Source organism: Plecotus auritus (assembly GCF_963455305.1).
Source record: "Plecotus auritus genome assembly, chromosome: 7".
Taxonomy (NCBI): Eukaryota; Metazoa; Chordata; class Mammalia; order Chiroptera; family Vespertilionidae; genus Plecotus; species Plecotus auritus.
The window spans coordinates 142,641,318-142,656,723 of NC_137774.1; the positions used below are offsets into that span (position 1 = coordinate 142,641,318).

General features: G+C 35.4%; 1 protein-coding gene across 2 annotated transcripts in view; it reads left to right on the forward strand.

Moving 5' to 3' along the window:
• Positions 1–15,406, forward strand: part of TRIM23 (tripartite motif containing 23) — a 34,201-nt gene extending 18,795 nt beyond the window's left edge. The window contains exons 7-12 of one of the 2 annotated variants that reach the window (XM_080681056.1): positions 715–849; positions 8,834–8,963; positions 9,479–9,589; positions 10,745–10,869; positions 12,841–12,943; positions 13,278–13,481. In XM_080681056.1, the coding sequence (XP_080537182.1) occupies positions 715–849; positions 8,834–8,963; positions 9,479–9,589; positions 10,745–10,869; positions 12,841–12,943; positions 13,278–13,336 (663 nt within the window). In that variant the 3' untranslated portion in view covers positions 13,337–13,481. Of the gene's footprint in view, positions 1–714; positions 850–8,833; positions 8,964–9,478; positions 9,590–10,744; positions 10,870–12,840 lie in introns of both variants that reach the window. The other variant, XM_080681055.1, reaches the window with a different exon arrangement.

Below are 15,406 nucleotides of genomic sequence, written 5' to 3' on the forward strand. Positions count from 1 at the left end.
GAATATGTTGGCACATGTATAGAATATCTGGAATAACAATTAAGAAACTGGAAAGTGCTTGACTTTGAGGAGAGAGCCTGGAGATCTAGAGTGAGGCTTTTCACAATCTGATGTGAAGTCCTTTTTTCTTTTTTTACCAATACATGTATATCTTAAATTATTTTAAAAATGTTTTATAGAAGTACAACATACATAAAGAACTGTGTTCCTAAGTGTTCAGCTGGCTGAATTTTTGGACAAGGCATTACTGTATAACCAGCATTCAGACCAAGTAACTGACCATTACCAGCACCCCAAAAACCTCTCAGACTTCCTTCTGGTAACCACCTGCCTTTTCCCCAATGATAAACTACTATACTGACTTCTAATGCATTCCTTATTTTTGCCTGTTTGGTAATGGAATCATACAGTATGAACTCTTTATGTTATTTCTTCTTATACACTACATTACGTTTATAAGATTCATAGCACATGTAATTGTGGCTCATTCTCATAATGGTATATAATGTTGCATGTGTGAATTATATACCACAATTTATTCATTCTTCTGTTGATAGGTTCTCAAATTCTTTATTAGTGCCTGATTATTTTTATCCTAGTCAAATTTACATTTAGGTTAACTTTGAATACTGTAATGTTAAATGATCTTTTTTTGAGTTTTGATAATATCTCTTTTTTAACATGTTTATAAGAATACTGTCTTCTCTTTCCTAGGATGATTGTAGAGTTGTGTTGGCAAAACAAGAAATTACAAGGTTACTGGAAGCATTGCAGAAGCAGCAGCAGCAGTTTACAGAGGTTGCAGATCACATTCAGTTGGATGCCAGCATCCCTGTCACTTTTACGAAGGTAATGTACCGTACCGCACTTTAGGTTTCTTTTCTGACGAATCATTATTGCTTAAATTCCATGATAATCAGCTTGAAAAGACAACTAAGAAATTCATGAATCATGGGATTAAAAATATCTGTTAGTGAAAAATAGAAAGGGGTATAAGGAATCTCCTTGTACCCAATACTCACTTTAACAGTGAAAAACTTTTAAATTTCATCTCTCCTTTCCCCATTCCCTTTTCTATCTGCAGGCTCCCAAGTTATTTTGAAATAAACCCCAACATATTTCATCCCAATATCATGTAATTTCATCTATGAAATATTTTCAGATATATTTCTAAAAAGTAAGGACTCTTTTAAAAAAACATAAAACTGTTATCACACCTAAAAAATGTAACAGTAGATCTTTAATACTATTCATTATCGCATGAGTATTCAGATCTCCCAGACTGTTAAAAAATTTTTAAGTTGCTTTTTTTTTGAGGCAGACTGTACTTGTTTGATATATTTTAATCTCTTTTAAAGTAGATTCCCCTAATTTAAAAACATGCATGTGTTCCATTTTGCGTTCTGTTTTTAGGGACTTTAAAAAAAATTTAATGCTGTTTTATAATTGTGTAAAAAATTTTTTATACACACACACACACACACACACACACACACACACACACACACACATCCAGCCATGAGATTACTGGATTGTATGGTAGTTCAGTTTCTCACACAAATGTCCAGAGTCAAATCTATAAAACCAGGTTCACACAGAGCAGTCTAGCTTCTATCCCTGACCCCCTACCCTCTCCTCCATTCCCCATAGAAAACTATTAAGAATTTTTTCTGAGTTTTATTCATCATTAAAAAATAGAGAAAAATTTTATATACTTACCTGCACACTCCCTACATTTAAAGGTAGAATATACCTTACACATTTCTCCACCTTGCCCTTTTCACTTAAGTGTTATGTCCTGGAGAACACTCCATGGCAGTATACAGTGACATTTTTTGTTTCTTTTAATAACTGCAAGATACTTTATTATGAGGATGTACCACATTTTTTTATTGTGGTAAAAAAATAATAAATATTTACCATCTTAACCATTTTTAATGTACAATTTAGTATTGTTAAGTATATTCACATTGTGTGGATCAAATCTCCAGAAATTTTTCATCTTCCAATACTGAAACTCTGTGCCTTATAAACAACAACTTCCTTTTCCCCCTACCTTACCAGCTCTTGCTAACTTTCTGTTTCTTTGAATTTGACTACTCTAAATACTTCATGTAAGTGGAATCATATGTTATTTATCTTTTTGTGATTGGCTTATTTTATATAGCACAATGCCCTCACAGTTAAATCTGTGTCGTAAAATGTGACAGAATTGTTTGCTTATACCACCTTTTGTTTATCCATTTATCCATGGAAAGACGTTAGTGTTACTTCTACCTCTTAGCTATTGTGAATAGTACTACTGTGAACATAGGTGTACAGATATTTCTTTGAGACCTCGCTTTCAATTTTTTTGGATATACATCCAGCCACAAGATTACTGGATTGTATGGTAGTTCAGTTTTTTATTTTCTGAGAAAATGTTGTACTATTTTCCATAGTGTTTGCACCATATTATAATCCCACCAGTAATGCACAGGGTTCTAATTTCTCTACATTTTTACCACCACTTGTTACTTTTCGGTGTTTCGTTTGGGGGTTTGGTATTTTTTATTTTTTTAATAGTAGCCGTCCTAATGGGCATGAAGTGATATCTCATTGTGGCTTTGATTTGCATTTCTCTGATGATTAGTAATGTTGAGCATCTTTTCATATTTTTGGCCATCTTATATCTTCTTTGGAGAAATTTTGTGTAAGTCCTTTGCCTGTTTTTTAATTGAGTAATTTGATATTTTATTGTTGAGTTGTAGGAGTTCTTTATATATTCTGGGTATGTATCCATTATCAGGTACATGATTTGCAAATATTTTCTCCCAATACCTAGGTTGCTGCTTCATTCTTTTAACTGTGTTCTTTGATTCATAAAAGTTTTTAAGATTGATACAGTCCCATTTGTCTGTTTTTGCTTTTGCTGACCATACTTTGGTGTCATATTGAGGAAATCATTCTGAAATCCAATGCCATGAAGCTTTTATCCTATGTTTTCTTTTAGGAGTTTTATAGTTTTAGATCTCATGTTTTGGCTTTAATTTACATATTTATAATCCAACTATTTATAATTGTATGTCTTCTTTTTAAATTTATCCTATATAATTAATAAAAGCCTAATATGCAAATTGTCCCCTCGGGCAGTCATTCTACTGGGAGACCGGGAGTTCCACTGCTCGCTGTGATGTGCACTGACCAACGGGGGCGGCGACCAAACTCCTGTGGCACCCGGGCGGGGGGCTTAGACCTTTCGCCAGCTACCTGAGGGTGTGGGTGACAGGGACTGAGGTGCGGTGAGAATGCCAGGTGTCCACTGAGCTTGTTCTCACCCCGCGTGCTACCCTCCCCGGGATGCCAGGGCTCGCGCTCCAGGGAAGCCCCTGCGCTCAGGTGCCGGGTGCACCTGCACGGCCTCTTCCGGGTGAGCCGGGCTGTAGCCACTGGGACCGCAGGGGCCGGCCGGGCTCCCCGTGGGTTCTCACAGGAGCTGGGCTGTGAGGCCAGAGAGAGAGCGCGCTGCCCACCTGGCTTCCGTGCAGCGCAGCAGGCGGCCCAGAGGCCCACACTGCGCCCTGGCCCGTGGTGTCTGGCCACGCTCACTGCATCTCCGCGTGGGGACTCGGGCGCCGTGACTCAGGCGGAGGAGGGCACGCGGGGGACACGCCAGACACTCACGCTTCTATCTCCAGCCAGGCCTAGGGACTGCACCCGTGCATGAATTTCGTGCACTGGGCCTCTACTCATTATATAAGGAGCTTGTGTATCTCTTATAATGGTTTCTGACTTAAAAAGTCTATTGCCTGATAGGATAACCATCCCTCCTCTTTTGGGTATGATTTGCGTGGAATATTTTTTTCCATCCTTTCACTATGAACCTATATGTGTCCTTAGATGCAAAGTGAGTCACTTATAGACAGCCTATTGTTGGATCTTGTTTTTTCTTCCTTTTTTTTTTTAACCTTGTCTTTTCATCCATATAGTCAAACTATGTCTTTTGATTGGGGAGCTAAATCCATTAATATTTAAAATAATTATTGACAAGTAAGGACTTACTATTGCCATTTTGTTAATTGTTTTCTATATATTGTGTAGCTATTTTTGTCTCTCCTTTCCTCTCTTACTGCCTTCTTTTGTATTTTATTGTTTTGTAGTGACATGGTTTGATCTCCTTCTCATTTCTTTTTGTTTATATTTTATGGAGGGTTTTTTTTTGTGTGTTTACCATTGTCACTACATAAAACATATTAGTTCTAATATTCTATTTTAAACATTAATGCTTTAACTTCAATTGCATACCTATTTTATTCCCCACACTTTGTTACTGATGTCACAAAACACATTTTTATATACTGTATACTTATTAACAGAGGCTTACAGTTAAAATTTTTTCAATTACAATTTACATTCACTATTATTTTGTATTTGTTACAGGGGTATAAAATGTTTTTGTTATTTCAAGTCTATAAAAATTAAATTTATGCACCAAAATTACAACAGTACAGATGACTATTTGTTCACATCTAGTGGTAATGACTCCCTCAGCTTTTGCTTTTCTGGGAAAGTCATTTTTCCTTTCTTTTTGAAGGACAGGTTTGGCATATATAGCATTCATTGTTGACAGCTATTTTCTTTTTATTTATTTTTTTAAATATATTTTATTGATTTTTGACAGAGAGAAAGGGAGAGAGATAGTTAGAAACATCGATGAGAGAGAAACATCGATCAGCTGCCTCCTGCACACCTTTTACTGGGGATGTGCCTGCAACCCAGGTACATGCCCTTGACTGGAATCGAACCTGGGACCTTTCAGTCCACAGGCCGACGCTCCATCCACCGAGCCAAACCGGTCAGGGAGCTTTTTTCTTTTTTAAAAATTATTTTTAAATTACAGTTTATATTCAATATTATTCTGTGTTAGTTTCAGATGTACAGTACAGTGGTTAAATACTTATGTACTTTACAGAGTAATCCTACCCTGATGTTTCCGGTACCCACCTGGCCCCATATATATTTATCGAGATATTATTGACTATATTCCCTATGCTAGAATCTATATGTATGTGATTAGTCCATAAATACCGATTTGTACTGCTTAATCCCATCACCTTTTTCACCCAGCTACCCAGTCCCTTCCCCTCTGACAACTGTCAGTCTGTTCTGACTTATTTTATTTTATTTTATTTTATTTTATTATTTTATTTTATTTTATTATTTTATTTTATTTCAGCACTTTGAATATATTCTCCTACTCCTTTCTGGATTCCAAACTTTCTGCTGAGAAATCAGCTGGTAATCTTAAGGAAGCTCCCTTGTATGTGATGAGTCTTTTTTCTCTTGCTGCTTTTAAGATTCTTTCTTTGATTTATGACAGTTTGATTATAATGTGTCTCAGTGTGGGTCTCTTTGGGTTTATCCTAGTTGGCATGCATTGAGTTAGAATTTTTATGTCCATTTCTCTCCTCAGATTGGGAAGTATTCAACCATTATTTCTTCAGGTAAGCTCTCTCTGCCCCTTTCTTTCTCTCTTCTCTTTCTGGGACTCTCACAAGATAAGTGTTGATCTCCTTGCTAGTGTCCCATAAATCCCTTAGGGTTTCTTCACTCATTTTTTTTTTTCTCCTCTAACTTGATGATTTCAAATGACTTATTTTCAAGTTTGGTGATTCTCTCTTTTGCCTGATGAAGAATGTTATTGAAACCCTCTAGTGAACTTTTCAGTGCAGTTATTATATTTTCATCTCCAGAATTTTATTCTTTTTTAAAATTTCTATCTCTTTTGATATTCTAATTTGCCTATTCTTTGTTTTTCTGATTTTATTTATTGTCTGTGTTTCTTTTAACTTATTAAGTATCTCTGTTACAGGTATTTTAAGTTCTTTGGCAACTCATAGATCTGAATTTTCAGGGTCAGTTTTTGGAATTTTATTTATTCCTTGATTGGGTCATGTTTTCCTGTTTTTCTTTATGCCTTGTCCTATTTTTGTTGAGATTTGGGCATTTGAATAAACAACCACCTCTCCCAATCTTTATGAACTGGCTTTGAGCCTGGGAAGACCTTCACCCAGCTAAAGATTCTAGAATTCTAAAACCTTTTCTGGGGTTTATTGTCTCTGGGTTTGTGTGTGTGCTTTAGCTACCTTGAATTCCTGAAGCAGCTTACCTCTGCATTTTTTCAGAAGCCAGTAATCTCTTATTCTCTCTGCACAACAGGAGTTCTGATGTGCCATGTCCTTGCCTCTGTTTCCAGTGGCTTTCAAATTGTGCCGTTGGTCGTCCCTAAGAGGTTCAAGTTGGGTGAGACAGTAACCGGTCTCTATCTAAGGCAGACTCCAGATGAGCCAGAACACTGGACGCTCAGTAAAATCTTACGTTTCTGTCCTGATATGGGAGTTTTCCTTTTAATTGCATTATGCCAAACCAGGTTAGGCAGGGGCATAGGTGGGTGTGCAGAATTCTGTTAATTTTCTTACCTCTTTCGTTGGAATCCCTTTTTCAGTTTTTGTTGCCCTGGTGTTTAGCTTCACAACTGGTCTCTAGAATCCTCACAAAGATAATCTGGTCCATATATTGTTTTATTTCTGAAGTGTAGGACTGTACGGAAGTGTATATTTAGGAGCCATCATCATAAAGATGGTAACTGAAGCACATGGAGTAAATGAGAATATGTAGATAAGAAACACGCCTCATGTAGACTTTCAAGTACACCAATATTAAAAAGGTAGACAAAAGGAAGATGGGAGGGAGCATCCAAGAAGGTGGGATAAAAACCATAAAAGAAAAGCGTGCTGCTGAAACCGGTTTGGCTCAGTGGATAGAGCGTCGGCCTGCGGACTGAGGGGTCCCGGGTTCGATTCCGGTCAAGGGCATGTACCTTGGTTGCAGGCACATCCCCAGTGGGGGGTGTGCAGGAGGCAGCTGATCGATGTTTCTCTCTCATCGATGTTTCTAGCTCTCTGTCCCTCTCCCTTCCTCTCTGTAAAATATCAATAAAATATATTTTTAAAAAAAAAAAAAGAAAAGCGTGCTAAAATGAGGAGGCAAAATAATAGTTACTGACAATTATTTAGGAGCTGTTGTAAGGACTTTTATACATGTTTAAAAAAATAATCCTTGTAAAAATTGTGTAAGGTTGGTACTATTTTAATCCTCAATTTATAGATGAGGGAAGTGAAGCAGAGAGGTCATGCAGCTAGTAATATGTACACTCATACACGAATGTTGTTCATTATGATAAATTCAGAGATGATCTAATATCTGTCAGTTGGGGATTGGTTAAATCTTGGCTCATGGAATATAACGAAGTAATTGAAAGAAAAAGGCAGGTCTTTATGTTTTGAAATGTAATTATTCCATAATATACTGTTGAGTATAAAAGTTAGTTGAGTGTATATGTTTGTTTTTTAAAATTTATAATTTTAAAATGTATTCTTGGCTTGGCTGGTGTGGCTTAGTGGTTGAGCATAGACCTGTGAACCAGGAGGTCATGGTTCAGTTGCCAGTCAGGACACATGCCGGGGTTGTGGGCTTGATCCCCAGTGGGGGTCATGCACGAGGCAGCGATCAATGGTTCTCTCTCATCATTGATGTTTCTCTCTCTCTTTCTCCCTCTCTCTTCCTCTCTGAAATCAATAAAAAAAATTAAAAAAAATATATATTTCTTTTGCCTTGGCCAGTGTTTCTAAGTGGTTAGAGCATCGGCCCTTGCACCGAAGGGTTGCAGGGTAGATTTCTGGTCAAGGGCACACTCCTAGGTCAGGGCACGTGTGGGAGGCAATCGGTCGATGTGTTTCTTTCACATCGATGCTCTTTCTCTTTCTTTACCTCCCCTCCTCCTCCTCTTCCACTCTCTCTGAAAAATCAGTGGAACAAATATTTTCAGGTGAGGATTAACAAATAAACAAACAAAAAGTATATTTGTTTTGTTTGTGTATATCAACCAGTATGTTCATAGAAAAGTGTCTGGAGGGAATATACACTGAGTGGCCAGATTATTATGCATTCAGAGATCATAAAAGGCTAATATGCAAATTGTCCCCTCAACCAGGAGTTCGACCAGCAGGCAGGCAGGCCAACCTCCCATGTCCCCTCCCCCTGGCCAGGCTGGCTGGACCCCACCCATGCACAAATTCATGCACCGGGCCTCTAATACACACACACACACACACACACACACACACACACACGCCAGATTATTATGTGTTCACAGATCATAATAATCTGGCCACTCAGTGTATATGAAATGGTTAACTGTATATTTCTAGGAAGTGAGCAGCAATTTTCATTTTTAATTAATATATTTATTAACATATGTAACACAGCATAAAAACCCTTAGAAGATTCAGTTGAGCCAAAAATATCTGGATGCCCTAGTAGGTTTGGCCCAGTGGATAGAGCGTCAGCCTGCAGACTGAAGAGTCCCAGGTTTGATTCCGGCCAAGGGTACATGCCTGGGTTGTGGGCTCCATCCCCAGTGGGGGGCATGCAGGAGGCAGCCAATCAATGATTCTCTCTCACCATTGATGTTTCTATATCTCTATCCTCCCTTCCTCTCTGAAATCAATAAAAATATATTTAAAAAACAACAACAACAACAAAAAAACACACACAAAAAACAAAAATATCTGGAGAAATTTATTTTTAATTTATACAAAAACGTTAGTAGTCAGTTTTAGTAAAGGATGTGGCATTAAGGAATATTCTTCTCTTTCAGATCATATTTCAGTGATTGAGGAATGAATAGGAGAAAAGACAATTAACAATGACATTTTATAAATAAAAGTATAAATCTTAATGCTTTCTAACTCTATGTCAAAATTAAAAGATTAAAATATTTTTAAAATTATAGGACAATAGAGTTCACATCGGACCAAAAATGGAAATTCGAGTTGTTACATTAGGATTAGATGGTGCTGGAAAAACTACTATTTTGTTTAAGTTAAAACAGGATGAGTTTATGCAACCTATTCCAACAATTGGTAAGTATGAGTATTGCTTTTTACCTTAACAAACCCTAGCTTACAGCTGGGTTTTTGGGATCTTATAATATGCCAATCTGGCATGGAGATGGGCTTTTTTTCCTGCCTGTAAGACACCAGCATTTCAGAGGAAAAATGCAAGGTTCAGTGGCTGTAGGATTGAAATGTGGATGGTGAGATAATAAGAAGGAACAGAATTTTGGTGGGACAAGTGGAAGGAATAAATGATTGGTGACCTTGTTGAGGGTTAAGGGTGAGGGGGTGGTAGTGGTGCAGAGTTGGCAGGTACTTGTGTTTTAAGGTCCTAAGGACCCAGCTTTAGGGGTCTAATAACTGATAAAGGTATACATTCCCCACATAGGTTAATTAGGAGTGGAGTTGGTTGGGCAGAATAGATATTGCTGTATGAAGATAATTGTAAGTCACAGTTATAAACAGGGAGATACCTTGTGTTGGTGTGTCACTCACTATAAATATAAGTTCAGTATTAAAGTAACTTTTTTTCTTAAATACAGGTTTTAATGTGGAAACTGTAGAATATAAAAATCTAAAGTTCACTATTTGGGATGTAGGTGGAAAACACAAATTAAGACCATTGTGGAAACATTATTACCTGAATACCCAAGGTAAGAGAAAAAAATGACATCTTAATTTTTCAGATTTTTAGGATGCCAGTTTTCAGTATATTGATTTAAATAGTAAAGCTGATATTTAAGCATTTATTAAATATTGATTATACCTTTAAATATTGGTGGCCAGCCTCACATTATTAAAAAAAATGAAGGTGGAAAGACTGGAATATGTACTTTGGTATAGTTCATGAAAAAAACCATAATTATAGCATAAAAACAATACTTAGCTTATATATATGTGGGCTGTTATGAGTACTACTCTTAACAGTTAAATTATTAGTGTCATGAGTATGATCACTGGCAGTATTGTGGAGTATAGTAGAATTTGTGGTGTATGGTTATGCTGCTCAATTCAATTAAACATTTATCCCATTATAATATCTTAAAAGCTCCATTTTCATTCACAGTTGTTATCTGCAGAACAACCCATAGTGGTTTGCTGTAGACCAAACTCTAATACGTCACATATATTCCACCCAGCATTTATTCACATTTGGGCCCCGTTCTAACTTTTGCCTCCTATATCCCAATATGAAGCTTATGTTTATGCCACCTTTTCCATACGTCATCCTACTTTCCACCTAGAAGAGAGATTAGATAATTATGTTTACTTTGGGATTTTTGATATTTGGTATGAGCCAATAATTAATGGAGAAAAAAGGAATTTTGATCCTGAGGAATGGTTAAATGTCTGAATACTAAAGAGTATTCATTCAATAGATATTTATCAAGTTACTGCTGGGTATTGTGAGTACAATCTCTGTGGAAAGTGCTGTGCGAGGTGCCTAGAAAGAGTACTTCGGAGAGATAAAGATGGTGATTTATTTTTAAAGGATTCTCTTTGTAAAAGTAGTAATCAGCGAATAAGTAGCACCAATAGGTAGATCATGAGAAGTACATTTTCATTCATTAAGAGGAAATATTAATTGGTAGAGCAAGTGTAAACCTTGTTATGGGTGGGGAAATGAAAGCTGAAAAGTTATGTGACCTATTTGAGATCATACCATTAATTATTGCTCCTATTATAATAAGCAGCCTTTCCATAAAAATAATGGTAGACTACCCATAATATAATGAGCATTAAATATTTTGTCCATTTACTGAAACTTAGCAGGTGACTAACTGAAATTTTTGTCATTTTGTTGGTAGCTGTTGTATTTGTTGTTGATAGCAGTCATAGAGACAGAGTTAATGAAGCACACAGTGAGCTTGCAAAGTTGTTAACAGAAAAAGAACTCCGAGATGCTTTGCTTCTGATTTTTGCTAACAAACAGGTAACACATTTGTATTTCAGAATACTTATTTTAGTAGTTTTGTGTATTTCACATCATAAGGTAGCTAGAAATATTTCAAAAGAGAAATAATTAGTAGATATTTATGAAGTTTCTGCTAAATATTCTGAATGCAATCTATGTGGAAAGTACAAATTCTGTGCTTCATACCTTGGAGTATTCAAAAAGAAGTAAGGCAGTTGATGTTCTCTGGAAACTCCAATGTATGTAAGTAAACATATAAGTGAATATATATGACATTCTAATACAAAGAAAACTGGTAAGTAACTTCAATCATATTAACAAAGTGTTACGGCAAATTAGAGAGTAATTCTGAAGGTGACATCTTTTAAGATTTATAAAAAAGTAGGATTTTGGTTGAAATTATGGATAAGTCTTTGAATCAGTATGTGAAGGCAAGAATATGGTAGGCAGAGAAAATAAAAGCATTCGTATTTTTAGGGAGCATCCAGTGGACCTATATGTGAGGAGCAGGTAGAGGATGAAGAAAATCTAGAATAACAGATGAGGCCACATTGTGAAGGAAGGCCTGACAGGACCATACTGAGATATTTAGGTTTTATTCTGTGAGGAGAGGAGAACCAGCAGAAGGTTTTTGGATTAGTTGGTTGTAAGATCGCATCATTGTTTTCAGACTATAATCCTGGTGGTAGGATGTAGAATTAAGGCTAAAGGACTAGACAGGAAGATGCAGTAAATTGCTGCAGTAATTCAAGTGAGAGATTTAACAAGATCCCTATTTAGAGGAATAGATAGGCGGAAGCAGACTGAAGATAGTTTATGATGGTAGAATTGTTAGAATTTGGTGATTGAAAGGGGAGGATGAAGGACAGGGAATAGCAGATTTCTAAATCTTGACCATAAGTTTCTAGGAGGATCAAAACGGTTTTAAGTGCCACAGAGTGGCTTAGATGTCATAAGGAGGAATAGGATGAGGAATATAGGATTTCCCCCCTAATTAAAAAATGGCCTAAAATAAGCTGATAGGCTTTGCTGTACTTATGATTAAAGACATACAAATAAGACAAAGTAAAATACATTTTCCTATGATCACATTGTGAAAGACAAAAATCTCTGAGAATCATCAGACTCACATACACAATGATGTGGTTATTAAACTGAGACGTTTTCTTAGGGAAAAATGCATATACCCTCTTACTCTGTAATTATACCTCTAGTAATATATCCTGCAGACAGGTATCCTAAGATTATTCCACAGATACTTTTGCAAATGCATGTAAAAAATATGTATGTATATGTATGTATATGTATGTATTTGTAATAGCACATAAGTACACAACTTCAGTATATGATTGGAACATTTGGTATAGGACTGGTAAAGAAAATGATGTTGCACCTGCACAGTGGAATGCAATTCACATGTTAAAGTTAATGTGGAAAATGTGCTTGTCCTGATAATGAAAAGCTATCTATATTCAACATGTGTTAAGTAAATAACAAACAAAATTAGAGTATGTTCCTATTTGTGTTTATTTGTACAAATGTGCATGGAAATTTTCTGGAAAAATATGAGAATATTACTGGGGGACTCGTCTGGGAAGTAGGGATGTTCAGGAGTATTCTGAATAGTTTAATAAACCATTTTGTAAACCCTATGCATAAACTATTTTAAAAATATATACACATTAATTTTTCTTTTAAATTGATGCCTTAATGACTCGGGCAGTATCTTTCATTCAGGCTGCATGGCTTTTATTGATTTCATTGTAAATAAACAATATATAATACAAGTAAGTAAATGATTTTATCCAAAACTCTTTTTTGCCTAGTTTTATTAATCTCAGAATAATTACTGAAAGGTGAATCTAGGTTTTTAGATTAGACTTGGTTAGAATGGCACCACTAGAATTCTTTATAAATGGTAATAATTTAAAAAATGATAATATTGATGGTCTTATTTTTAAGCAATTCTGATGTGTATATATCTTTCAGGATGTTGCTGGAGCCCTTTCAGTAGAAGAAATCACTGAACTTCTCAGTCTTCATAAACTGTGCTGTGGCCGTAGCTGGTATATCCAGGGCTGTGATGCTCGAAGTGGGATGGGACTATATGAAGGGTTGGACTGGCTCTCACGGCAGCTTGTGGCTGCTGGAGTATTGGATGTTGCTTGATTTTTAAATGCAGCAGTTGTTTCAAGTTTTGTGGTTAAGAGTTATTTTGCACATAATATGTTGTAAGAAATTCTACATCTCAAAGATAGTTAATTTAGGATATGTATATGAAAGGAATTTTGGATTGGGAATTCAGTACAGTATTGCTTTACCAAAATTATTCTATAGCAACATTTAAATATCTGATTGAGATTAAATTACATTAAATAGGGATTTCTTGATTTTATATTTTTTAAAATGAACATTGGTTATTTGAGTTTTTCAGATTATATGTGACCCATATATTGAGAAAGAAATAGTTACAGAGAAAGGGTAAGTGAAGGTGTATTCTTATAGCCAACCGAGTGCCTAAAGACCTCTGTGCAGCAAGTGAAGCATGGCTTCTTTACTTGTCCTTCCTGAATTCTGGCAGTATTTAGTAGTAAGAATGGCAATGACTTAATGAAATAGGATCCACAAATTGCATCTTTGGGTTATAGGATTACTTTTACCTTTAGTAACCGAAAACCTTTAAAGCTAAAACTATAAGCTATAGAAAATTAATATTTTATACAGTGTTTTATTAAAACTTTCTCCTAAAGCATTTTGTATAAAACCCAGTGAGTCAAAATGAAATATTGCCTAACTAGGCCTGATTTGTAACATTAGTACTAACCTGAAGAATAATTAATAAAAAAAACTGTGAAAGTCAGTTATGTTCTAGTTGATCTTCACTTATGAAAGACCAGTTTTCAGGGCTGAACCTGGATGTATTATTTCTTAGGTTATAGCTCTAAACTGGCCCTTCTACTTTTTCAGCATATTTAAAGTACTTATTATTTCTTTTAAAAAAAATATTGCATCCTTAGTGAGAACGACTATACGTAAAAGGTAGTTAAGTTACACAAAGAACCAGGGTTGCCTTTACATAAAAGAGAGACATCTAATTAGAAAATTACCTTTACCTTATGAGAAGTCATTTAAACAGTGGGGGGGGGGGGGGGGAATGCTTAGCATTTACATCATTTGAAATGTTTTACCAAAATAAGTGCATTTATCTTGACAATAAAATGTAATTAAGGCTCTTTGTGACAAGACCTTGAAAAGCTAAGAGAAAAGCACATCTAAGAAAAGAAGAAACATTGAAAAAGTTAACATCACATTTATTATGCAGTATTGTAAAAGTTTAAAAAATTCTGTGCTCTTTACTGGTTTTCATATTTTAAGGATGTTCTCTTATTATGGCAGTACAATTTATTATGTTTGAACATAGCTAGATTGAATTTCTTGTGTTTTTTCTTTTAATCCTCACCCAAGGACATGCTTAGAGAGAAGGAGAAGGAAAAACATCAATGTGAAAAGAGAAACATTGATCAATTACCTTCTCTATGCTCCCTAACTGGGGATCAGACCTGCAACCCAGGTTTGTGCCCTGACTGGGAATCAAACTGGCAACCTTTTGGTGCAAGGGATGATGCTCAACCAACTGAGCCACTCTGACCAGGCGGATTTCATGGTTTTTTTAAAATACTTTTTATATTTTAGGATGAAGTTCAATCATAATCTTAGTTGAACTACTATGAGGACATTAATGTCTGATGACAAGATGTGACTTGGTGGTACTGTTTTAGTTCATTCTCTTCAAATGTATTTTTGTTTAAAAACAACAAAACTTTTAGAAAACAAAGCACTAAAAAACTGTCCATTAGTGTTATGGGCATTGTGTAAATAATATAATTATATTGTCCTTTATTTTTCAAGTAAAAGGTCATGCTGTTACAAGTGTAGTTTGTGCATATAAATAATACTTATGAATTAAATTATTTAATATTGGACTGATTGCAATAACTGTGAAAAATAAAGATGTTACATTTGCCTGTGAGCCCTTGAACTGTTTATCTAATAGGTAATTGAAAGAAAAATGTCTTAACACTAATATGTAAACTTGCTTTCCTTGTAAATTATTTTTATTTTACTGATTTTGTTAAACTTTGTAATTCACATTCTTAGCATATTACTAAACACAATTTTTAAAACTGTGCTTAGACCTGGTTATAATGTACATAATAGTAATGTTTGTGTTTTTTAAGAATATTTTTCTTAGGCCATTATTACTATTCGTGGTTGTATTCTTTCACTAATGGTTAGTTAAGATTGTGCTAGTTCCCTCTGGGAACTGTCAAATTTAAGAATAAGAGAAACATGTTAAATACAATCTATTAGGATTTGATTTCTAGCCCTGAGTTTCTGTATTAAGCCTACATATTACTGTATGATTTGTGTAAAGCAGGTTTTTCAAGTGTATAGCCCTGGTGTGTAATTCTGGAATGCTTTATAATCACCCGAAGCCATTTTTGCATTACACATATGATCAGAATAGACAGCAATAAACTGTTACAATCCTTTT